This window comes from Echeneis naucrates, chromosome 4, assembly GCF_900963305.1.
Source record: "Echeneis naucrates chromosome 4, fEcheNa1.1, whole genome shotgun sequence".
Taxonomy (NCBI): Eukaryota; Metazoa; Chordata; class Actinopteri; order Carangiformes; family Echeneidae; genus Echeneis; species Echeneis naucrates.
Window position 1 is genome coordinate 21,781,554 of NC_042514.1, and position 25,508 is coordinate 21,807,061.

At 41.8% G+C, this 25,508-nt stretch overlaps 2 protein-coding genes across 3 annotated transcripts in view; one reads left to right on the forward strand and one right to left on the reverse strand.

The window, feature by feature from the left end:
• kifap3a (kinesin-associated protein 3a) overlaps window positions 1–2,042 on the forward strand; it is a 29,099-nt gene extending 27,057 nt beyond the window's left edge. The window contains exon 20 of one of the 2 annotated variants that reach the window (XM_029499457.1): window positions 290–404. In XM_029499457.1, the coding sequence (XP_029355317.1) occupies window positions 290–404 (115 nt within the window). Of the gene's footprint in view, window positions 1–289 lie in introns of both variants that reach the window. The other variant, XM_029499456.1, reaches the window with a different exon arrangement.
• On the reverse strand, window positions 1,946–25,093 carry LOC115041740 (protein Niban-like). Its single transcript, XM_029499455.1, has 14 exons — window positions 24,952–25,093; window positions 12,498–12,628; window positions 12,247–12,375; window positions 12,022–12,136; window positions 10,685–10,849; window positions 10,175–10,290; window positions 8,555–8,659; window positions 8,316–8,478; window positions 7,963–8,150; window positions 5,843–5,989; window positions 5,445–5,555; window positions 5,059–5,166; window positions 4,775–4,886; window positions 1,946–4,683 (listed from the first exon to the last, which is right to left on the reverse strand). The coding sequence occupies exons 1-14, from the start codon at window positions 25,004–25,006 to the stop codon at window positions 3,446–3,448; spliced, it is 2,883 nt and encodes a 960-aa protein (XP_029355315.1). The 5' UTR covers window positions 25,007–25,093; the 3' UTR covers window positions 1,946–3,445.
• Between the last annotated feature and the right edge of the window lie 415 nt (window positions 25,094–25,508).

Sequence of the window (25,508 nt, forward strand, 5' to 3'; positions counted from 1 at the left end):
GAGGGTCAGCAAGAATTTAAAATCCTCTCTGGAAAAAAAAAAGGCTAATGGATTTCATGGGCAACTCAAAAGTTTAGGAATTACAAATCAGTGTGAATGGAAAAAAAAATCTATTATTTGATTTTAAATTCCTCCTGAATTAATCAGAAGATTCTGTAATTATTGCTTAAATATTTGTCACAGTTCATGTCTGAGTCACAGGTTTCTCCCAGATGTCATGGGTTTTACTGCAGACAATTTGGCTCAGAAAAAAAAAAAAATCTGTGTCCCATCTCTTTTTTCTCCCCAGTCTTTCAGACCAGTTTGTCCCATCTGCTCAGGCCCCAGGAGATCGACCCGTCAGCACCTATGGCTGCCATCCTGATGAGCAGTTCTTCTACAACTATACCACCACCTCCCGCTAAACCTGGTTGCCTCCTCTCACCTGCTGTTCTCTCACATTAAAACTGTACAGTTGCTGTCCCTGATACCGTCTGTGTGTCCAAACTGTCAGATATCAACTATTACTTTCTTTATGCACGTTTCTCTTTGTTCAAGTGTCCACATCAGTCTGGCACTTGGCTTTAGACAATTTAGATTCACTCTAGATTGATCAACATTGAATTGGTGTCAAAAAACAAAAGATAGTACGTCTTCTTGAGCCTGTTGTTGCCTGGATTTTTTTTTTTTTTTTTTTTTTTTATCTTTTCAAATTCACAAAATCTTGAGAACTTATTATTACTAGTTTTAAAGTCAGTGTAAGATTTAACTTTAGAAGAATTTGTAAATAAATCTTAATGTTAAGCTTTGCAGAATTGTGTCTGTCATAATGCAACTGCTATGTGGATACTAAACTGCACGGAACTATTTTTGATTTGGAATTGAAACAACTGAATGTTTCTTTTTCACAGTTTGCGTCAAATGGAAACAAATTATTATTTCAGGGAAGAGAAAAAAGCAAAAGTGTGTGTTTTGAAATTTGTTCTGTTTTCAGAGCCAAACCAATAATTTGAGACAAACAACACTTCTTCACTTTCCAAATCTTGTTTGTTTGTGACCTTTGATCTCGGCTCCCTGGCAACTCTCCTAACGTTGCTTTCCCTTTAACCATCACCAGGTTTATCTTGGGAGAGTCTCACGTGCAAAAATAGAGATTTTTTTTTTTTTTTTGAGGTTTTCTAAATTATTTCTTACTTCCTAAAATGTTTGCTGATTTATAGTAAGTCTATGATTTGATAAATTACTGTATGGAAAACTTTGTGTTCAATATTTGCAATTGAATTAATGTTTATTAATTATTAGTGAAACCTTGGTAAATAATATCCGCAACTATGAAATCAGTTTCCAGGGAAAAAAAGTTTAGTTATAAAAACATTTTTAACCATTTCAATTCACATTTTTCTAAAAAGGATAAGACTCTGAAAGTCAAAAACTCCAGAAGAAGTCAAAGAAACATCTCACAGCTTCAGAGTGTGCTGATATGATCTTCAGGAAATGTTACTAGCAAATAATAATAAAAAAAATATATAATATTATATATTTTTTTTTTCTTTTTTTGCTCAGTAAAAACACTGCATCAGTCAGTACAATTTTTGGATTTCCATGTGTGTCCATATTTATGTAAATGTATTACAAGTTAAAATGTTGACAGCCTTTGTTTTTCTGACTATTCCCTTTTAAATATGGACAAATGTTTTTTTATCCATATGAAAATACATTTTTATTATTATCAATTATTATTATTCCTCTTTGTCTTTGACATACCTGGAGCACTGCTGTCTTGCTGAAATGTAAATGACTCTTTGGTGCAATTTATCAAAGAAACAGAATGACTATTGTTGTAGTGAAAGTGTATTTTGCATTTGATTTGTTGCAGATGTTGGATTACTGGCAGGTTATTTCTCCATATAGTGCCTGTGATCGGTTTAAAAATGTTGTGGAGCATAAATAAATAATCAAAGCAACATGATGTATTTGTTTTATTGGCAAATGAAAGTATTTATTATTTCTGCTACTTTCCCAAAATATAAACCCAAAAGTGTAGAGTTCACAGAAATAAAAACAAAAACTGAGGGCTGTTTCTTTACAGACTCTTGTTTTATTAATATGTCTACATCACCAATATTCATCTGGAGGTCAGTTTGTGGTCACTTTAAACCACTAACCCTGTCTGTAGAAGATGCTCTGCACAGGTAAAAGGCATGAGCGGTCAGACTCGGACCAGTCTCTGAAGACTGCAACCCAGTTATGATGTTTTTTGTTGTTTTTTTTTTTTTCATGAGACCTACGGCATGTGAGGACAACATGAAGATACTGGAAAGGCACATACGTGATTTTATGTTTGTTTTAAACTAAAAAAAGAATCCAAGTAAGTAGAAAATAATGGTACTTCTGTGTGACTTTGGCAGTGATGCTGATCAGCCATGTGGTCTTATATATTAAATGTCTGTTAGTCATTTTTAAACAATCTCACAGGTTTGAGTTAAATTCAAAAGTTGACTGACACATTGTGCTGATGTACTGTCAAAAGAGCAGCTTGACTTTATGGGAATTATGTTCCTTTGCTTTCTTCCCGAGAAATGGATTAATCTCATGCTACAGCATGTGATGAAACAAATTGTTGGCTGGGGGGAAGAATCGTCGTGAATTAACTTCAGTACTATACAGAACTCCAATTTTATGTTACTTGCAGGTTTTGCCATTTTCTTTTACTTCACTACACTTATCACCTATTTCTGAGTAAGAAAGCATATCCAACATACGATTTTTTCATATTACAATTTTAATTATGATCTAATTAATTGTGACAGCAAAGCACTGAACCTGACTTGTTGTTGGCCAAGACATTGTTCCAACACATCACTCCATGTAAAAATCAAATATTCTCCATTTTTCACACCGAGGTAGACTAACCACATCTGTTATGATGTCCATCTTTACATTCTGCTCTGAAGAAGAAAGCATAAACCTAAATTTCCCCAAATGTCAAACTGTTCCTTTAAAAACAGATTCACAGTAGTTCACATATACATGCAACCTCTGTTGTGAAAACAATAAAAAGAATGTTGGTAAAAAGAAATTCTTCACAATCTTCAGTCATAAAATCACCTTTAAATCTAAGTTTTCCGAAATAATTTGGTGCTAAAGGAATCAAAGTAATCCCTCAGTCACTGAGTGAGACAGACCTTTAGGTTTCCTTCACCTGACACAGCTGATTTAATGCATTGTGTAAATGATAATAATAATAATAATAATAATAATAATAATAATTTGTATAAATAATTTAACGCCATTTCATGCATATGTGTTAAAGTTCATGGAAGGGTTTTTTTTTTTTTTTAACATTCCTGTTTTTGCTTGTTCTAACAAAGAAATTGAAGCTACATCAAATCCTTCAACATACCACAGTAGAGCCAGAATGTTTTTCCCTTCACGCTAATGCAGTGTTTTCATTTGTCATGATACTTTATTCGTCTTTTGTGACACCGCTGGGGTAACGCTGCATCAGCTCCTCCACCTCTATCACCTCCACCACCAGGTCACGGATATCCTTGATGCAGTCTGGCGGCCGCCAATTAGGGTCGGATGGGGTTTCCTTTTCGTTGGGCCCAGAGGTTGGAGACGTCACCTCCGGGTTTACACTTGCTCCATCTTCAAGTTTCCCGCTCACACTGACATCACCGCTCACCTCTGCCTCCATCTGAGGAGATGGCTGGGTGTTTGTGCTTTTGGCCTCTGGTTCATTGTCTGAGCTCACGGGTGATTTGCTGATGTTGGCTTCTTCCTCCAAGACATCAGATATTGTTGAGACCTCCTCTTTGCTGCTTTGTGCTGTTTTCACTGTTGGCTCCACATCCAAAGAGAGTGTCTGACTTCCCACTGATATGTCCAAAGAATTGGGATCTGACACAGGAAGTGGCACTGCTTCGTTTTCCTTCACATCCATGCTTACTTCAGGTATAACTGCAGCTACCTCACCACTGGAGGGCGCCTCTAACTTGACTTCTGAGCTCTCGCACAGTCCGTCTTCTTCACTGCTGACCTCTGTTGGGAAACTGGTCTCCCCTGCTGAGGTGGGGCCTGCAGGATCTTCTGCATTTGTCTTTAAACTTTCCATAATAGCGGGAGATTCTGTCAAAGGTACTTCTGCATCTCTTAGAACTTCTGCGCTCTGTGTCTCTGGCTCAGCAGCAGTCTCAACAAGAGTCACTTCCTCTTGGGTCGCAACCTCTGGGGCAGCGGCTATGTTGACTTCTTTCGTGTCATTCTCAGTGATTGTGGTGACCAAAGCTGCTGTCTCAGGAGCAATAGTGGCATCTGCCTCTGCCTTCACAGTTTGGATGACCTCTTCCACCTTGGGTGAAGGTGTCTCCTCCTCATGGCCGACAGTGAATCTTTGAGAACTCTCTTTCTGGTGAACTGTCCCCAGAGGCGTCTCCATCACAGCGGGCTCCCCTGAGGCCTCCCTCATCTGGGTGCCATTCTCTGACTTTTTCTGCTCTTCTTTCTGGGGCCCGTTCACCGCAAGGGGAGAGGTGGGCTGGGGTGTGAAGGCGGTCTTAGAGGGGGAGGCGAGCCCCATGGCAGGGCTGCCTGGAGTGGACACAGGTGGGGAGGAGAGGCTGGACCGACTGGACGGGCTGATCAGGTCTCTGCTGTCTGTGAACAGGTTGTACTTCTTCAGGCTCGCTGCTTCCTTCACCACTGCAGAACAAAGAGGAGAACGAAAGGATCAGAGGCGTATCAGCCTGGATGTTTTTGCCCGTTTGTCATCATCAGTGTATCTCCCTAATACCTTTGGTGACTTCCTTGTCCAGTGTCTGGAGGAGGATGCTCTCATATACGTTCTCCACGTGGATGAAGTTAGAGTGGTCAGCATAGATTAATTGTTCAAGACACTGAAGTTCCTGCACAGACAGACACAAGACACTTCAATCAAGTGTGCATGTGCATAAATTACCTATAGTTTCAAAAACGAACATCCAGATTAATTTCAGTGACAATGTAGAAGGAGCATTGAACAAATGTGTATTTATTTTGCTGTGTGCGTGTCTACATTTGTGTGTGAGAGAGATTTACAGTTTTGCAGGTGGGGGCCAAATTTTTCTTGATGAAAGGCAGTGTGATGGAAACCAGAGCCTCCTGGCAGATCCTCTTCCTCACTGTGCTGCTGTCGTAGTCGTATTGCTGCAGGTATAGACATCAGAGGTCAGTACATCTGTTCCCTTTCTGCATGTAACTGTTTTTTTTTTTTACTTTTGGACAGTAGTTATATGAGTAAGTACTGAAGAGCTTAGGCACATCTAATACACAGTTCAGGTATATTCACCTTTTATTTCACTTACATCTTCTGATGGACATCACCACTTTGAATAAAACACTAGCAGTTAAAGTTTCAGACCTCTAAACTCCTAATTGCAGCATGTGCAAGTTTTGTATGTTTGTGTTAGAAATGTCAAACTCACCTTGAGGACTCTGTGTTTGGCTTTCTCAATGGCAGAGTTGGCATTGTCTGGGTTGGCCTGGACGGCTTGGCACAGCAGCTGCTCAAATGTGCAAGCTGCATTCTCCATCAGCTTAGAAAAACACAGAAAAGGAAGAGGCAGGTTAGACCAGGCCGCAGTTTAATGGCTCAGAAAGACAGAGCAGGGAAAGTAAGAAAAACAGCTAACAGCTAGAAAGCACAGCAACTGCCCATCTCTGATTCATCGCGTCCTTTTAAAGGTTTCATCTCTGAAATACCACGACAGTATAGTTCAGGAACACACGCATGACAATGACAAGTGTCTGAATCAGACACAGAACTCTGAGGGAGGAGCGTGAAATAAAAGTGACATGAATGTGAGCGGGAGATCATCTGTACCAACTGCAGGTCGATCTGAGCGCTGTGGATCACCCCTGTGATGTTTGAAAAACCAAATCTCTCTTGCAGGTGCTGCATCTTCTCCTCCAGGGAGCCGATCTTCTGGTAGCAGCTCAGCAGGTTTGGTCTCGCCATGTCAGCGAGCGCCTGCAAGACAGAGAGTAGGGCACCGAAAGTTGAGCCTGGTGAGAGGGAGCCATGATACGACACAATGCGAAACATAGAGAGCGAATATTTCTCATTGACATGGAAAGTAATGAGAAAAAGGCAAGATATGATCATCTTCATCCATCTGTCATAGGAATGGCTTGTTTTCAGAGTTTCAGTCAGATTTTAGAGTAAATCATAGAACAGAAACAGCACTAGTAAAAGTTAGCAACAACATCTAGTGGCTTCAGACTACAGATTGGCCTCCATACTTGTCCTGTTGGATCTTAGTGCTTTATTTGACACCACTGACCATAATATGCTATTACAAAAGCAGAAACTTGAAATTGTGATCGGAGGAACTGCACTAAGCAGCTGTCATGTTAACAATCTCAGGCACATTAGTGAATCATGGAGTTCCACAGGGTTCTGAGGTTGGGCCAGTCTTTTTCACCCTATATATTCCTCCCCTTAGGTGCTGAAGGACGAGGACAGGAGGGACAAAACACAGACTACAGGAACAGGAAGGTTAGAGACATGTAAGGATGTCATGTACATGCATGGCAGAAAGAGAGAGGGGGAGGTGCTCACTGTAACCCCCAGCAGTCTGAGCCTATAGAAGACCAACTGAAAGAAAAAGAGTTTTTAATGCAGGCTTTGTCATACAGGAAGGTTTTAAACCTGATCTGAAAAGCTGCAATAGAGTCCTCCCTCTGGACTGATACTGGGAGTTGGTTCCATAGAAGAGGAGCCTGTTAGATGAAAGGTCTACCTTCTGATTTACTCTTGGAGACTCGAGAAGCCGCAAGTAAATTACATCCAGAGAGAGAAGTGACCTCCTGGGACAGTGAGGAACTATGAGCTCTCTGAGATATGATGGAGTTTGGTCATTTAGAGCTTTATATGTGAGGAGAAGGATTTTAAATAGGCCAGATATACATCAGTTCCTGGAGTAAATCTGGAGCCTATAGGCCTAGGCTGCTGGGGCAAGGACTGAGCTTCTCTCTCTCTCCCCCTTTACTCACTTCCCATTGTTACTTCTTCTTCTCCCCTACTGATAATATTTACTAGTGCACATTTAGAAGTACCAGGTTGCAATCACTGTATGTTTTGTTTCTATTTTCCGTGGCATCTTCTGTCCTCCTGTTCTTCCTCTGTCTCCATTCTTCTACCGTGTCCCCCTTCCTTTCCTTAACGCTAACTCACTGTGTCTCTCCCACTGCCTCCACTTCTCTCTCTGCCCCCACCCACCCTCCAACGCCTCCCTCTCTCAACCCAACTAGTCGAGGCAGATGGCTGCCCCCACTGAGCCTTGTTCTGCCCGAGGTTTCTAACTATTAAAAGAAATGTATCTTTGCCGCTGTCACCAAGTGCTTTCTCTTGCAGGGATATGTTTGCTCTATTTAAGAACTCCATAAAGAGTTTGGTGTAGACCTGCTCTTTCTGTAAAGCACCTTGATGTAACATTATGATTTGGCGCTACATGAATAGATTTGGTTTGTTTAGATTCTGTCTGTTTAAAACTTCACTTCATTCAAACTTCAAAAAAAGCAAATATGTGGCTAGAAGGTGAGCTACCATTTAATCATGAAGAATAAACGAAAGAAACAGCTGCTAATGAGTCTCTCTTGTCATGTCACTGTAACATGAACATGTCATAGTCCAGATCAAAATCTGCATCTCAATACATCTAAAGATTTTTAGGTAATCTTTATCACTGAAGAATTCAGGTTTAGATTCAAACAACATTAAGATTGTAAATGTGAGCTTCAGCTGTAAAAAATAAAAACTGTAAATATCACAGTTAAACTAACGTTTTACTGCATACACACAACACACTGATAATCCTGGAGCCAGCCTAAGTTCTATCTCTCTAGAATTCAAGTCTGAGTCTGAAAGTGAGCTGGTTTCTGATGGGTCTCCAGTTAGGTCATGGCCGTGAGGAAAAATAAATCCCACACATGTGAACATACCTTTTTCAGTTGCTCATTCTGTTGTCCCACCAGGAAGTCCTGACACAACTGGTCCATCATGCTCTCACTCAGCTGACGACCTTCCCCGAAACCTGAGCTGATTGGCTCCATCAGTTCCTCCAGGATCGAACCGAGGTACGGCTGGACTGACTCCGAGCATAGCTTCTCCGCTGGCTCCAGCACTTTGGCTGCACGTGGAAATAACAACCTTTCAATTTATTTTTTAGAGTAAATCTGAACTCATGAATCCCCTTCAGCCATCTGCTCAGTTTCATTTACACTGATCACAGAGGAAGGCAGCTGCCCTTCCTCCTCACTCAACCTCTGACTTAGCAGGAGAGCAGGCACTGTACCTCTGACTTTCTCCTCCAGCTGCTGCCTGGAGTTGATGATCTGGTCCATGTCGGAGTGGATCAGCACCTCTTGTTGCCGGACTGATGTCAGACACTCGTCTTTCAGTTGAGACAGTCCCTCCAACAGACACTCCTGGATCAGGATGTACACCGCCTCCACCGTCTGTACACAAAATCAACACATCATCACAACCGTTTAAAAAAAAAAGATATCAAAAAACTAAATCAGTTCGACTCACAGCAAACCAGATCCTTTTCTTCTCCGTCTTCTTAGCTTTCAGACAAGGCAGCATGTCTTTCTCCAGAGAAGGAAGCAGCTGTTCCATCACCAAGTTGGCCATCACCTAAACACAAAACTTAGGACTGAATTTTTTAAATTGTTTAGACCCTCTTCAGTTTCTAAAGCTCATAGAGACGTCAGTTTAAAGTCAAATATAGTTCTGATCGACCTCCTGAGGGAGCACTATATCCACTGGAAGGATGAACATAACAAATCCAACACTGTGTTACTTGGATTTTAGAGGCTGATCTGTATTTGTTCAGATGAACTTAAATTTAAAAACGCAATGCTGCATGTGTTCCATTCTTATTTTTTATACTGTCACCTACAGAACATGTGACTGATTAGCCTCTGGAGACGCTGATCTTGGTATTGATACAATGCTCACAGAAATCTATAAAGTTCAGACAGTCTGCTGACAGAACGTAAAGAGCAGGGCTGAAGGATTTAACCTTAATTAATCAAATAAACGGAATTAATAGTCATTGTCCTCAATGTAAGCCAGCTCCGCTTATGTACAGAAGGACCTTTACAGTCTCTTTTTTCTCCTGGTTCTTCTCTTTTCAGCCAAACAAAAACAAAAGTTCCACTTTTGCGTAGCAACTCTTGTCGAGAAATTCATGCAACCCTTCATGTTTAAGCGGCTGAAGCCACGAAATGATTAGTAAAAATGAGCAAAACTGTTGTTTCTGCTTCCAGCAGTCGACTCATTGCGTTCTTTTCTCAGGGTGTGTGTGCTGGTGAGTGAGTGCCAATGGTGCATATTTTTACAGCACACATGAAGAGCAGCAACAACAGGAAATGTCTGACTTATTGCTCAAACAAATGGGCTTTAAATGGTGTGTGTGTGTGGGTAGGTGCGTTGATGAGGGGTGACCTAAGCAAAGCTTCCTGCAACAACTCAACTTCCTTTCACCTCCAGCTAATGTTGAACAAACAATGTGAGTGGACAACAACACAATGAAGCTGCTGCAGTAAGAAAAAAACTCAAATGACATAAGTCTAAATGGGTGAATAAATGATCATTACCTCATTTTCCACCAAATCACCATCAGAATATTAAAGAAAACATGAGCTTCAAGTAATGAACTGTGTGTTTGTGTTTACATGTTGCTTTGTTCTGTAGATTAGACTAGCAGAAAGATGACATCATCATTGCCATTTAAACGTAGAACCAGCTAAACACCTGTTTCATGGATTAGTTCATTCATCTCCAGGATCAACTCTGTTTGACGGACAAATATTATGAAAGAATGAGACCAAGGAGGTACAATGTGTAATTCTGGGAAAAAAATACATTTGTGTTTCCCTTTTTCATGTTTTCATGTTTCAGCAGAACATGTGTGCTCTACATCATTTTAAGATTTGATTCCTGTAATATTATCTCTCTCTCCTTCCTTTGACACAAACCTGTAAAATGAAAAACCTCCATTCAGCCTCTCAGCTTGCTATAGGTCTGTGCAGTTTCATGGCAGTGAACATGGTGATGCTGCGTGATTACTACTGATGATGAGGTATATTTAAGGAGCCATATTTCTTGCTGATAAACCAAATGAAGATTGTGGTAGTGGCCACTTACCCTGACATCACTTCCTATCAACATGTCCCAGGCCTCGTATTTGCCTTTGTCCTGCCTGTAGAGCTGAATGGCTTTGAGGAAGGCCTGGACATCGCAAGTCTTCTTCTTCAGGAAGTCTGAGACAGACAGGGAAGGAAAATGAAAATCAACACACTCTGAAAACATCACATCGGAGGGGTCTGACATCAGCAACACCACACAACATTAATGGGCTGAATGAAATGTGAAGCGCTTGCCTGCATGCCACATCCTTCAGACCAGTACCATGGAAACTGTATCTCCACTTTTCTGTGACAATGAACTTGTCATCAATAGTTTACTTGAGACTGCCTGAGCTTTTCTAAATGTCAACCCGATTCACTAAGAGACATTTAAGTAAGATGACTGAATACACTAACTATCTTGACTGAGAGAAAAAAAAATAAAAATCAAGCTGTCTGGGTCTGGATCTGCATGTTAATGGTTTTTTGTGCGTTTGTGCATCCAGTCTCAGGTCTCCGTGAGTCCTACCTTGGTTCTGGTGTCTGATGCAGTCGGATAGGATGGACAGGAAGGCGTCCCGCTTGGCCTGCTGTTTGAAGCAGAAGTACGAGTCTCTCCTGTAGGGGAGACGCAGGTAAACTGGAAACTGACCGGGCATCCCCGAAAGAGGAGGAGCGAAGTCCTCCTTCACATCTGAGACAGAAAACACAACAAAGACTTACAGAGCTGCGTCAAAGATCCTAACAGACCTGTGGCATCTGCTCCACTGTCTGATATATCTTTGTCCTGCAGACGAACCCAGAGGGCACTCTGACTTTCTGAATAAGCTTTAGTTCTATGACTCTACTGTGATGACAGTTTAAACTTTAATTTGCTTGTTTGCAGCCCCCGTTGTCTAAAGGGGCCGACCAAGCAGCTCCTCAGTCTACTTCTTGTGTTCAGGTGAGAGGAAGAGTCCTGATGAATGTTAATCCCTGGTCAAAGATGAAGCAGTGAATCCACCACACACGTTGAAACATGCCTGCTTTTACAGGGAAAACAAGTTCTGCAGCTGGACACGTCACAGAAATTCAATCTGAAAACTGTCAATAACTGAGGCTCATAACACACACAGGGATCATGTTCCAATCCAGATCTGTGAAGAATCTGTGTTCCAAATGGAGTTTTTCCCTCCTTTCCACATGGACTCCTAAGTGTGATTTTCACTGTGTGTATATTTGTTATGTGAGAACAGAGATTTGTGAAGTCTTCTGCAGAACGTTCTGTTGAGTGGATAGGGGTGACCTTTACTGTTCAGGGTCACAGTGGAAGTTTCACGTCTCATCAACTGAGACACAAACAGGAGTCTGAGCCGTGTTCTTGAACACTTTGACTGCAGCATCACATTATCTCAGACAGTAAAAGTTTCAACAGACTATTAAAGTGTTGCTGATCACTGAAGAGCTTTTATGTACAGTTTGCAATGTGGAAATTACTTTTTGGAACAATGAACTTGTTTCAGTTATAACCTGCCAAATGTTTGGATTTAATTATCCAGAAAGTCTTACACATTCATGAATGAAGACATGTATAAATTAATATATCACATATTCTTCTGACTCTTGAAAAATGAAACCACAGGCCTTGTGAATGAGCATCTTTCCCCATTATCTGAAACAAACAGGAAATCTGTCCTAAATATACTTTCAGAAAGAAGTAAAGACAGTTTTATACATTTATGTGTTTTGTCCTGCATCTTCTTCATATTTCTATGAAACATCTTTATCAGGATGATTATCATGTTGCTTTTTCATTGCACATTAAGACAGGTGGTGCTTTGACACAGTTGTGGCATTGTGGAAAAACTCAGCTGACAGGATACTCACTGGTGTCATCAGGGAAGCAGCAGTCCACCTTGGCCATATAGGGCTCCTCCGTAGTCAGCACTGTGCCACCTGTCGGAAGCAGCTTGTAGCGTGGAGGGACTCCTTTAACAAAACTCTGAAAGAATAATGAAGAGGATGGTGAGGAGGATGAAGAAGACTAAAGGCTGTAGCATTATTTTCTTTTCTACCCTCCTGTGTTGTTTAGCTCTCTGGTCGTCCACTTACCTCCAGGCTCTCGTGACACTCCAGGCAGTAGTTGGCTCTAACCACCACATACCTGTCCCTCCACTTCCTGGTTTCGTCAAAATAAAGGACGGCCTCCTCATAGAGGACCTCGGCTTCCGGAGGAGCCTCCTGCGAAACGGGCAACACACGTGATTCAGAAACAAGTGGTGAAGACAAGATCTGTGCTTTATTGTTGTTTCTAACAGGGAAGGTCAGGGAAGGCTCCTAATTCCTGATCAGGGGCCACGTACCCGCTGTCTCAGCAGCTGCGAAATCTTCTCTTTGTGCTGCTCCAGCTCGTCTTCCAGCTGAGAAAAATGAGCCACTGAGAACTGCTTCCTGTAGTATGGACTGAACTCCTTCAGCTCGGCCTCGGCCTGGCCTGCGTGCACACACACACACACACACTGGTGTTAACACACAAATTTAACAAGCATCTATTGTCTGCAGACACAGCGTCACATTTCAAAGCAACAATGAGAAGAGGGGCGTTGCTGCAGGTAAAGGATGGAATGCAAACCAGGAAGTCCAGTTTACATTTTCAAAAAATCTTAAAATCTTATATCAACAAATTCAACTTGGCTCTTTCTTTATCACAGCTCAGATCAAATCATTTCCAGCTTCTGTGTTTTTCTTCATTGTGATCTTCCCTGAGTATTTTTCATCGTAATTGGCTTTTTTTTTTGGGAATATTTCTTTCTAAACAGGGCCGGACTGTTTTCCTCTTATTTCAGTCTCTATGCTAAGCTATGTTAAACGCACACACACACACACACACACACACACACACACACACACACACACACACACACACACACACACACACACACACACACCTTCTTCTCCAAGCCTCCTCTCCAAAGAGAAGCAGAATTTTCACTAATAACCTGCGCTAATAAATCAATTCGACTAATTGATTCACTCATTTTCCATTTCTTCCTCTTTGCTGAGACCTGCCAATCTACCTCCAGAGAGTCAAACATGATCTCACACTGAGAAGCTCTACGGTGCCCCCCTAGGGCCAGCTGGGTGAGTCCAGATCTCCCCCTTTCCTCAGCTGACCCTACAGCAATGTGCACTAATCAGATCTCTGTCCAAAGTCTTTGAGCATCAACCAGGCCCCTCCCTCTCCTTTCTCTCATCCCGTTCTCCTCTGTCCCTGCTGTGGTTTGTCAGCCTTCAACTGCTGGCGGAACATTCACATTATTACTGGGAAAGCCTCTCAGATTTCAGTCTGTTCCTGCTAAACTAGGCCACATCCCTGACAAAGATGGACAGTGTTTCTGGTACAGCAAGACAAAGCTCCGTACAAAGAGACACTGAAGCTTTTTTCTGTCTTCACTTTTTTAAACCACATCACATCCACCAGAGAGGAAAAAGATTTAAATGACTATTTACCCAACTTCAAATGTTCAATATCCACAAACTATTATAGCTAATCTCCTTTGACACTTAATGGACAAACGCCCAAACATGTGGCTGCTGTTTATTGTCCCTTTGATGGCACAGTCAGTGTTGATGCTGGGGTTCGTGACTCTGTCATTAACACTCCAGGATATTTAGGAGCAGGAGCGATGGCACCGCATCATGACAACCAGCCTCACATCACTATGGAAACAGATCCTGCGGTTCTCAATTACAGTGTGTGTCTGGATTAACGATGTGCAAAGGAAACAGGTCAAGGAATGAAAATATGAGTGAGGTTTTGTAGCTCAGTTACAGAGACCAGACAAACAAAGAGAAAGGATCTCAATGGAATATTCAGATGAATAACAGATGGGTTTATTTTGTTTAAGCCACAGATATGCTTCATGAAAATATAGGATGCCTTTAACATTAAGACATTCTATGAGTTTTAAGGGATTTTATACTCCAGTTTTTCACCAGCCATCGGTGATGAGGATAAGGAGTAGAAAGGAAACATTAATAAATGACCATTCACTGTGTTTTACTTAAATGGCTAAGGCTTTTGGCTTTTTAAGTGTGACCAGAGAAAATAGAAGTAATCCTTCCAAAAGACTCTGTAATAATGCAGATAATCTATTTACACCCCTCAAATGCATGCATTAATTAAACAAGGCAGAAACCAGTAATGTGTTACAGCCCATTAGTTTACATCACATAACATCTAATTTATTTATATAGCAGAAAATCACAAGAGTTACATCAAGACACTTTACATATACAGCAGGTCTAGGCCAAACTCTTTATAATATTATTTAAAGAGACCAGAAATCTGTGATAATCATTAGATCCTCTGCGAAAGTGAAGGGAAAGTAGGACTTCGGTTTTCAATAATAAATAACTGATAAATGAAGCATCTTTAAATGGCTGTAATTGAGGAAGAGGAGGGATTTCTTCATCAGCAGCTGCACTTCGAAGCTGTTGATGATGAATCTCAGGGGAACTCCTTGTTTTTTCCTCCGGCTTAAACAATACACTGTGTAAAACAGTCTGCCCCTCTGATGAGCCAATCAGAGTGGACGTCCTGCTCCCAGCTTTGGGCAGTTTCCATCTCTCGACTGGCGACCACGGACTCAACGTGATGCCATAGATTCCTGGCTGTGTCCTACCTTACATAACAGTCAGCCCCAGTGAGCAACACACGCAGGGACTAAATTTAGAGAAAGGGCTCACTATGGAATGAAAACTCTCTGGTTTTCATTCCATAGTGTTTCATCAACGTCTCTTTTCTCTCCCTCTTTTTTGTTTTTTTTTTTTGAAAGAACTGATCCAAAATGGTGTTGGCCCAAAGGGAAAGCATCAATATGGTTGCAGGCCTAGTTAGAAGGACCTGAGTGAAGACCTCGGACCTTCTCTTTCCTGATACTGTCAAACTAATGTCGTGCTGTAGGCACATCCTACAAACGTGATGATTAGCATCAAAAAGGCTAAAACTGTCATCAGGCTGCGCGATGACAAACTCTGGTTGTTCTTCTTCTACTCCAGCTTATGAAACAGAGCTGATGCTGCACTGCTTCAGATGCACAGAAGGGAAACATCTCTAGAAATATTTAAGACATGAGACACCACCCAGTCTTCCATGGACACTGATATAACCTGCAGTCTGTACCACTTCTTTTTCTGCAGTGTCCAGTCAGGTTGGGGCGGTCAACCTTTTTCTAATAAAGCAGAAGCAGTGAGTCACTCAGTGGAGATCTGAAGGCAGCAGGATTCTTCTTTCAGACACTGGACAGGTTGTATTCTCCTCCAGCTCCAAATGCTGAGAAGGCTGAGCATGTTAGTTTTACCTAACAGCTGCTTTAGCCCTTCAGAGGCTCATTCTGCTGCCAGAGAGCTGATACACGTGCGTTTTCTGTTAAAGTACATTCATTCCCTTCACCAACTCAAGATGGAGGAAGTTCTTCTTCTCTTTCGTCAGTGACTCCTCTTAAGGGTTTTTCTAGTTCATGCTGATCTGGCTCCATTTGAATGGCCCTAATTTGATTAACCTGCTGCTCATTATGCAAAAAATTTGGATCTGCTCTTTCCAGGTCAAGTCTTCATCCAAAAACGTGTTGTGGATGACTTGAAGGACATTCAGACAAACCTGCAGAAGGACTTCATGCACAGATGAGTTTTATACAGTAAAATAAATAACGTATCAAAATTACCCTGACATGATTAATAATAATTTACCTTTTTGAATTTGATTATAATTTCATAAATTACATTAGACTCCTAAAAAATAAATCAAACATCCAATTTAAGTTCAATATAGGAAAAAAAAAACTCAGAGATGTCCTTTTTTTTTTTTTTTTTTGACAGTTGCTCTTTCACTGATTCAACACTGTGCTAAAACAGGTTTACGATGGAAAATCAGCCTGACTGCATGTTTTTCAGTTCAGTATTCTTCACTCTTATTTTTACTCCACTTTCTCCTTGCCAAAGATGTTGAAAATATTTTTCTCCATTTAAGTACATAACTTTTAAATGAGATATGCACTGAACCCATTGTTTCGTATTTAATGATACAAAATATAAATACAAAAATATACCTAATAAAGTTTAACTCTCCTCCCTTACCAAATAATTTACATATAGCCCCTAAGAAACCAGTTTATGCTGTTTTTGTTGTTGTTGTTTATGTGGACAGTTCTAGTTTATTACTGTAAAGGTGCCAGAGTGAGCCAACTGCCTCCATTTATCTGCCGTCTCCTGGCATGTGTAAAGAAACCCATTCACACTTTTACAACTGAATAATGTGCAAAGTGGTGAATACAGACTGTAAAGATGTAATTTAAAGGCAAATAGAAGAAAACAGAAGCGTCATAAAAGCAACATAATTGGGGAGAAAACAAACCACAGTAGACAGACCTCACCTCCTAGACGCACTATGTCACATCACCGCAAAACACAAGGGGCAGCAACACACTCTGCACTCATGCAGACATTAATGTGTTTTCAGGCACGGCAATAATGCGGTCCAGGCAGCCATGCAGAGGCGGAGCCACGTTAACATCAGACTCTGCACATGTGAACGTTTACTACAGGCTCATCAGGCTCATGGCTGAGATGACTGCTGCCACAGGCCGATATGAGAAACCTCTCACAACGACTGAGGGGCGTTTGGGCCCTCACAACTGCACTGTGAGGAATGAATGTTGTGCCAACTCATTAATACAATAAAAGTAGCTTGCCCACTCGTTCCCTGAAGCTGCCAGCTCACCCAGTGCACTTAGAAGCAGATTTTATAGGAGCGAGTGAACCGTTAAGGTGTCGACTTTCAACAAGAATCACAGCTCCCTCATGGACAACTCTCATATTCTTTCATATGGAAAAATTCACCTGATACAATAGAAATCATCTATAAATTTTAAATGTCAAAGTTTTTTACAGACTTATTCCAGTTCTTTAAAAGAGGAGCCTAAACAGGAGGTTGAGCTTTGCCGCCGCTGGCAACAACTCCTGTGGAGCAGCAAAGAAAAATTGGTGTGGTTTACTTTCAGTCAGGCTGCATTTGAGGCATGACTGTGTCTCCGTTCCATTTTACAAGGCGCCTTCAATTCGGTTCCTCTTCTCTCGGCCAATGAAAGTGCCAACAGATGGATCCTTCAAGGCCAAATCTGTCCCAGGAGTCATCGTCGCTTTGCAATGCAACAGTGCGGGAAGGCAAAGCTGGCTCGACTCATTTCAGGTCACATCCATATTTATGTTGGTTTGTGTTTGGTACAGAAACTATAAGTGGGAGTATGTAGCAGCGCCACTACAGGCCCCCGTTTCACTCTACCTCCAACAGTAAAGTCAGAGCAGCATAAAAGGTTCTGAGGACACTTTGCTGCAGATCACTATTACAGAAAACTAGACCAGTTTAATCAGTGATGCAAGGAGTAATGAGTTAGAATAATTTTAATAGCACATCCAAAAAATGATCCGGATCTTCAGCAGCATCCAAGTGCAGTGAGACCATTCTCACTGCACTTGAAACAGAGAAACATGCACCAATGGAAATAACTGGCCAGGTCTATATCTGCATCAGCCATGTCTTCTTCTGGCCCTCGGTCGTTTTGTCACCAAGTTTCCCATAGTGTTTTACTGCACAGATGATATCCACCTGCAGCTTAACATGCAAATGGTGCCATCTCATGCAGGAAAAGGCAAATGTTTAAAGAGTGCAGCTTCTGGCGCAGCCACAGCTGAATAAATGATTCACCTTAAGAGTTGTCGACACCACCCAGACTGCCTCTAAACCTGGACCTGGACCAGCTAAACATTTTCCTAATCAGTTTATTTTCTCAGTCATTAGTTTCAAGTCTTCACTACAAAATGATAACTTTTTAACTGATGGTCCCATTTAGGGGAAAATAGACCAGAAAGCAGGGGCTACTGTGTCTCTGACAGACTGTACCATCCAATCAGGAAATCAGAGCTGGTGTTTGTATTCAAAAAAAAAAAAAAATCTTCATCCAAAAGTGAACTCATGAATTTACACTTGAAGAGAGACAGCTCACACAGCTAATCACCAAAATACAGTGAGCCACCTACAACCAACAGAAAAGTTCAATCTCCATATGACTAGGTGTTGTAAGTCTGCTCTTCTGGTGTCATAATGACCTTTAAAATAAAATTGATGCTATCTGGAAGGAGGATTTTTTAAATCCCAATGATTGATTTGGAGAGAGAAATATCTTACTGCATTACATCAGAGTGCTCTTTTACAGGTAGTAAATCTATTTCCGATGTCTCCAACAAGTAAATCCCAGTGAGTTAAGGCGCTTTTCTGTGTGTGGACAATTGCCATGTCAGAACATGTCTTTGTTGTCACACACAAATGCGTCAAACACACACCAAGTGAAGAAATATGCAGACTGCTGATGTCTTTTCTACATAGTATCAGTGACTGCTGAGGACAGAAATATGACTGAGCTAAGGAGGGAAAAAAGACAACATTCTTCCATATAAAGAAGAACATTTAGAGAGAGCCGACACTTTGTAATAGCGATAATAAGAGCAGTAAAGTAAAGAGATGACCAAAAAAAAAAAAAACATCACATAAAAGCAAGTCAATAAAAACTGGTTTCAAGATGTGGTTTTTAAAAAAAAAGTTAGTGATTCAGCATCATCTTCTGCAGTGTCTGACTGAGGCACATTCAAGAGTGCTTCATAAATTTTGACCAAAATCAAAGGCGGTGTCTGTCCTAAGCTGTGACGTGTTACCCGAGACCCAGAACAAGTCACTGCAAGACAGAAAAATGTCAAGAAAGAGACACAAAGCGTGCGTGAAGAGAGCGAGGGGAGAGGCTGAATGCTGGGGATGGAAATATGTGCATTGGATGCATGTAAATCCAGCAAAGTGTAAAGCACAGTCGCTCTCACTAAAGTGACTCGCTCAGATGGATTGATTCTGTCAGTAAAACCCCATTTAACAGAAGTCCTCCATCAGACTGTATGTCAGCAGCAGAAACAGCTGAAGTCACCCATGATTCATTACTCAAAGAGCACATTCATTCATTGTTGTGGAGCTACATATACACTGCAGTCAACTGCAACCTCCCTATAAAGTAGCCGAATCAGCGGTTTGCAGTGTGTCCACAACTGATCAGCAAATTCATGTGACACCAGAGAAAACGTATAAACCTGATTATTCACAGGAAAGTCCTGGAATCAAAAGACAATCCTTTTTCCCAAAGCTGGCTTAAGGCCCATTATTCATAATGGACATTGGGGGGATGTTTATGCATCCACAGTATAATTCATCTGTACAATTGAACACGTCAGTGTGTTCAGATTTGACTCAGAGGAGAACATTTCTTGGTGATGAGGCCTTTTAGGTGCCATAATTGTCTCTCCCTTTGCATAGCTGACAGGATTTACTGCTCCGATGTGATTTCGCTGACATTAAACTTGTTCTCGGTGTCCAGCTCCCATACCTGTTATAAAAGCAAGGCAGCAGCTGCAGAAGGGCGTTGCAGATTCAGAGCTTTCCTTCAACAATCATGACCCTTTCAATCTGTCTCTAACAGTGACTTTAACAAGCTGCAGAGCCTGTTTGACGCTCACATGCCATCATTTTGAGGAAGAAGTGAGACCAGAAAGTCAGACATCTGCCAGCATACCTCATGTTTACAACAAAAATAACCTGCCTGCAGACATCACCTTTCTGCTGCATGTGCAATAGAGCTCCATCAGAGGCCAAACCTGCCTGAGGCTGAATATGGCCAAAAGTATGTGGATATGTCACATTAGGCAACAGTCTTTAATATGACTGTATGTGAACAGTTTATGTTAGTCTGTTTTGTATTTCAACATTAAAATGCACTCATGCACAAACAGTCTAACAGCCGGAATGGTCCTAACTGAACCCAGACCTGAACCCGTACCTGTGTCTCTGACTGGGAAAGAAATCCCTGCAGCTGCCTCTACACTCAGAGAATTCACATGTCCATGGCTGCCTGTCCACATACTTTTGGCCATGTAGAGTAATACTATGCACACTCAACCATCATCAAGGCAAACATTTGGTTTGTTTACTTTGTGTTTGGTGCTTATTAGCAAACATAAAAAAGAGGTTTCAAAATTTCAGCATTGTGGCTATGTTAGCATTTAATTCTCGTGTCACAAAGCTGCTAACACTTAGTATTGTTTTATGAACAGATGCTTTACAATTTGTTGTCAGTAGATGAAGCCGAATAAAAACCAACAAATATCAAATTAATCCAGATTAAACCATGTGAATATAATGAAGCTCCTCTTTCAGATCAGATCAACAGACTGGACACTCTTGTGCTTTCCTTTCATGCAGATGGACTGACAGACAAACTGAAGGTTGATCTCTTGGTGGCGAGTAGTTTGCATGGCGGCACCTCCTGCTGGATTTGCATTTTGCTCTGTGGACTTTTGGTCAATCTGAGTCAGCCACAGGTGGGTTTTCAGCAGAGTCTCAGAGCAGCAGTATCCTCTCCTTGCTGATCCAGAATTAAAAGGCAGGACGTGGTATGGGGTTCGCTTCAGTTCCTCAACTCCTCCGAATATCTGAGGGGCTGTGTAATGGCAGCTGGAGGCGGTCCTGCTGTGGAGTGACACAGCATGAAGAATGGCCGACTGACAGCAAAAACAAAAGGCAAGGCTGCCAGGATTCTACAGCTGTGAAAGCCGTGTTAGTGAGGCTACAATAAAGCTATGCAACTGCATCGCCAATAAAGTGTCGCACATTCACACACACAGGCTTCATTTGTCCTGTCCTAACGGATGATATCATGAGCCAAATCCTATGTTTCCAAAACAGACACTTAACATTACTTTAAGCCATTTTGTATACTTGCAAACACAAGATTTTGTCCTTCCACTGCAGGACTGAGTTTCCTTAACAATTCGGTCCGCCTCAACGTTCCAGCTGACAGGTCAGAAATTCACTGACTTTCCAAAACAGTGAAAGTTAATAATAATTTCTGATCACCTGTGACACAAAGGTGGGGTGACAGTGAGGGGGTAGAGGGCTGAACTTACGAATGCGTCCAACCATTTAAGTTCCATCACAACAACGACAAACGATGGATGGATAGATAGATAGATAGCTTCTTTATTGATTCCAGGGGGAAAATCAGACGTGATATTTGTACGTTTTCCTCTGTTACACACCTGACATGAGTACCAGCTGTCTTGGAGAGAGCTTTAGTTTACAATATGAGAAGTAACATGTCTACGGATCACCTTCCTCTTTAGGACAAACTCTGCACTACAGTCCGTCAGACCGGGCTGAAGGAAAAGAAGGGATGAAAGCGAAATAACATGAGTTTCTTTTTACAAGTGCAGACAGCTGTTGGTCGATGAAAGAATTAATACTGATGTTGAATTAAATATTTCTTCTTGCTGAGCAAATAAACAGCTGCTAATGTTGATGTCAACTATGTAGCAATAACTTACAAATTAAAATGAACTACATCCAATTACCAAGTTACCAGAATTCCCTTTGTGATCCATCAGGAACAAGGAGCGAGTTAGGCCCTAGAGCCAAACCCGCACCAAACCGCAACCAATGATCTCTACTCTATAAGTCTCAGAGCCAGAGCCAAACCACAGAAACAACCAGGACGGGAAACAAACCTCTCACACAGGGCAAATACTATTTGAGGAATGACAGACTTAAGGGCAGTTCCAGTCCTCTGTGCTCAACCCTCTGAGTCACCATGAGTTGACCATCAGTTCGATCTGTTGAGTAATGCACGGAGTCCAGACAGCAGAGCAGATGCTGCTTCCCGATGACTTCCTCTGCTCACCTCTTCGATGAAATATGTGGACAATGAAGATGGATCAGCAGTTTGCCAGATGTAGTTGATATACAGCTCAAATATTCTACTCAGACAAATAAATGTCACAATCATCATCATCATCACTGTGAATAACATCTCTACCTGTGGTTTGGAGTATTTATTTTCCAAGGAGCCACATTTTCATAGACTCACGAAGCCAAACTACATCTTTGGGGAGATTTTAGTCTGGAAAACATGCACTCACAATTCACAGGGCTTAACAGACTCATATTGGAATAATTAGTGATATATGGTCTCCAGAACCTCATTAAGAAGAGTTTAAAGTCTTTACAGATCTGTATCTGTTTCTCTGCACTGATTTACTCATAAAATAAGCCACAGTCCAAAATCCAATGACATTTCATTTTCAGGGTTATTGCAGGTTTTATAATGAAATAAGTTAATTCCTTGGCACCCCAGTGGTTAGATAGTTATTTTGCATACCACATAACAGCAACATTCAGCCAGTGGGGGGTTTTTACTTCATGTCATACCCCCCCCTCTCAGGATTCCTACCCCTCTCTCTACACACGGCCAAGTGAAGGCAATGTGCCACCCCCCCCAAAAAAAAAAAAAAAATCTATCAAACAAACATTTGCTGTTTTCAGTCAGAGCAACATGGGAAGACTTGAAAAGACAAGATGTTCTTAAACAGCCAAATATGATCAGATAAAAAAAAACAAAACAAAACAAGTAGATTCTCAGTCAAAAGAGGAAAAATGACATCAGCCAGAAAAACTGCTCCACAGTATGGAGGGATATCTGCTTGCACTAAAACTGGACTAACATCAGCTCAATGAGTCACATGTACTGAAGAAAGCAGGATCACTTCATCTAACCCAACCCAGCAAATATTCAGTACACCCCACCCTCCACCCTCCCTGCAGACACACCAAGATGAATGCTTTCACCATGAGAAATGGGTGCACGGTGTCACCACCTCAGCCACACAGTCTCAGAGGTTGCTCTCTGCTAAAATGGCAGCCAGGAAAAATTGATGAGAAACATGAAAGCACAAACGTGTCCTCAAGTCTGTAGGATGAGGCCACAAGCTGCTTTTACAGCGCAAGAGATAAAAACCAAAGATCCCATTAGGAATGTAGGCTGATGAGTTTCCTGCAGCCTTGAACAGTTACAGTTTTCAGTGTGGCATCTGATTTGCAGAGCAAGGATCCCTGAGCTGGTCTGATTATTAACATTTACCAGACGCTCTGGCACCAGATCCTAATTTTTTAGTTTTCCATTTCTAACATATGGGATGTGTCCTGTAACCATGGCAACACCGACAACAGCATCTATATAGACACCAGATTTCTTTGCAGCCTCATCATCGTCTCTGCTCATCAGTGTTTACGTTTCCTCCTCACCTTGACTTTGCTTGGTGACAGCAGCTGGTTTAATAGAGCAAGGTCTCTGGACATGCTGATGGCTTGTGGCTTCAGCTCATTCTTCCTATTTCTCTCTTCTGGCCTAAAGATCTATCTGATTCAGCCTGCCGTCATTTCCAAAAGCACAGCAACTTCAAACCTCCTCCATCATTCAGGGTGACCTGCTGGCCACAGGAGTGCTTGATGGGGAACCAGAAGCTTATCAGAATTTGGCTTCCTTTGTTAGAAGACAGTCACTATCAGGCTGTGCCATCAGAAATCCGACGGGCCGTGTCACAGTTGACGCCATCTGATCGACAGTTTCTTTTATCAAACCCAGCCTGTTGTGAAACACCAGAGTAAACAGTGGACACTCAGCAGATTGATGCCATCTTGGATCTGCTTGAGCTTAAGAACAGACCACAATGCGAAGAGAGGCTGAAATCCAGTAAGCCTTGTTGCTAAATGATGTGCCAGAATTGGATAGAGGATACTAGTACATGTCCGGGTAGCTGAGAGAGTGTTTACTGTGTTAAATCTCCCATCTCATCTGGACTCAAAGTGCTTTTCCTCATAAATAATCAGCCTCTTAGGAAACAATTACTTTAAACATCGAAGCTCAAACTGACTCATAATTGGACATGGAGAATAAATTCATGCATAATTAAGATTAATGGAAAAAGAAGTGACAGGTGGTGAAGGCTGAAGATTGGGTTTCACTGATGAAACCACACCTGGTCTGACCTGCAGCACAGACAGACCAACAGGCGACCACAAGTCAAGTTTCCAGATCCTGCAGAAGACACCAGTCAGCCCAGTTGTATAATTAAAGCAACAAAGTATACAATCAACCTTCAGTTCAAATATTTGATTCACTGGCAAAAAAGGCATGGTTTCATCTTTCAGCAGGTGCACCTGTTCTCTCCTTCTTATTTACACAGAGAACAGGGAGAGGATGCAGCTCTTTTCTTCTCCACATACCCACCCATGGACACACCCAACAATAGAGACAAACAGGTCTTGGCACTCTGGCCTCTCCTTCTAACTTTCCTCTCTGCTGCAGGACTGGAAAGGCTGGAGTGGCCTGATAAGTCTGAGCTGGATTAAATCCCCCCCTGAGTCCACAGTCCACCTCAAGGGGAGAGGTGGTGGAAGTCTAAAAGCAGGACCAGGTGAAACCCGGTGGTCCAGTTTGTTAGTTATCTCTTCTCTGGAAGCCCACGTCGGCCAGGTGTGTGTGTGTGTGTCCATGCAGACACTCAGCTGAGTTAGGGCAACAGTTAGGGCAACATGTCGACTGAAATGATCGATATTATATTATTTATTATTGCTCATTGATCTGATCAGAAGATGAAATTCATTGATGCCTGTGTTAAAAAAAACAAAACAAAAAAGCTACCGCACGCTTCTTCGGTAAATTCAAAGATTTCCACTAATCGGACACGGAGTGCCACGAACTCCACAGAACCGGAGATGTGAGCGACACACACACACACACACACACACACACACCGGTTGCAGTTTCCGCGGTGGGACTCTCTGTGAGTCCGCGTCGTTGCGGGCGTAAAATCCGCGTTTTCACGTGTTACCTTTAACGAAGGAGGATGTGGTGACATCCAACAGGCTGGACGCAGAGGCCCCCATGGTGCTGCAGACGTGAGAGGATCCACAGGTAGGGTTCAGTCCTCAGGTACAAACGGCGTCACATCGATCCACAGCGGCGCAGGGAGGGAGGAGACACCGTCTTCCCCCTCCTCCTATGAACTATGTCATTCGCTGACGCCCATCTAGAAAATGCAGCTTACTCTTTTTCTTTTTTTTCACTCTCAAAGACGCTTCATAATGCTGTGGGGATTAACTTAGAGCTGACATAAACAGCAGTCATCACACTCTTCAGCTCTGCTTAACAAGCAAAGTAAAATACGTAATTCATCCAGTGAAATAACATTATCAACTTTAACTTCCAATAAACATCTTACAGCTTCACTTTCTGGATAAATTACTTGATTGTAATTTGAAATATAGTTTACTGCTCACAGGTGAATGAGTTACCTGTCAACAAGTCAACAAGAAAGAGAGAGAGAGGATGTGTTAGAAATACATATTTATAAAAAATAGATTTAGTTTTTCCTGTTTTGGTTATTTT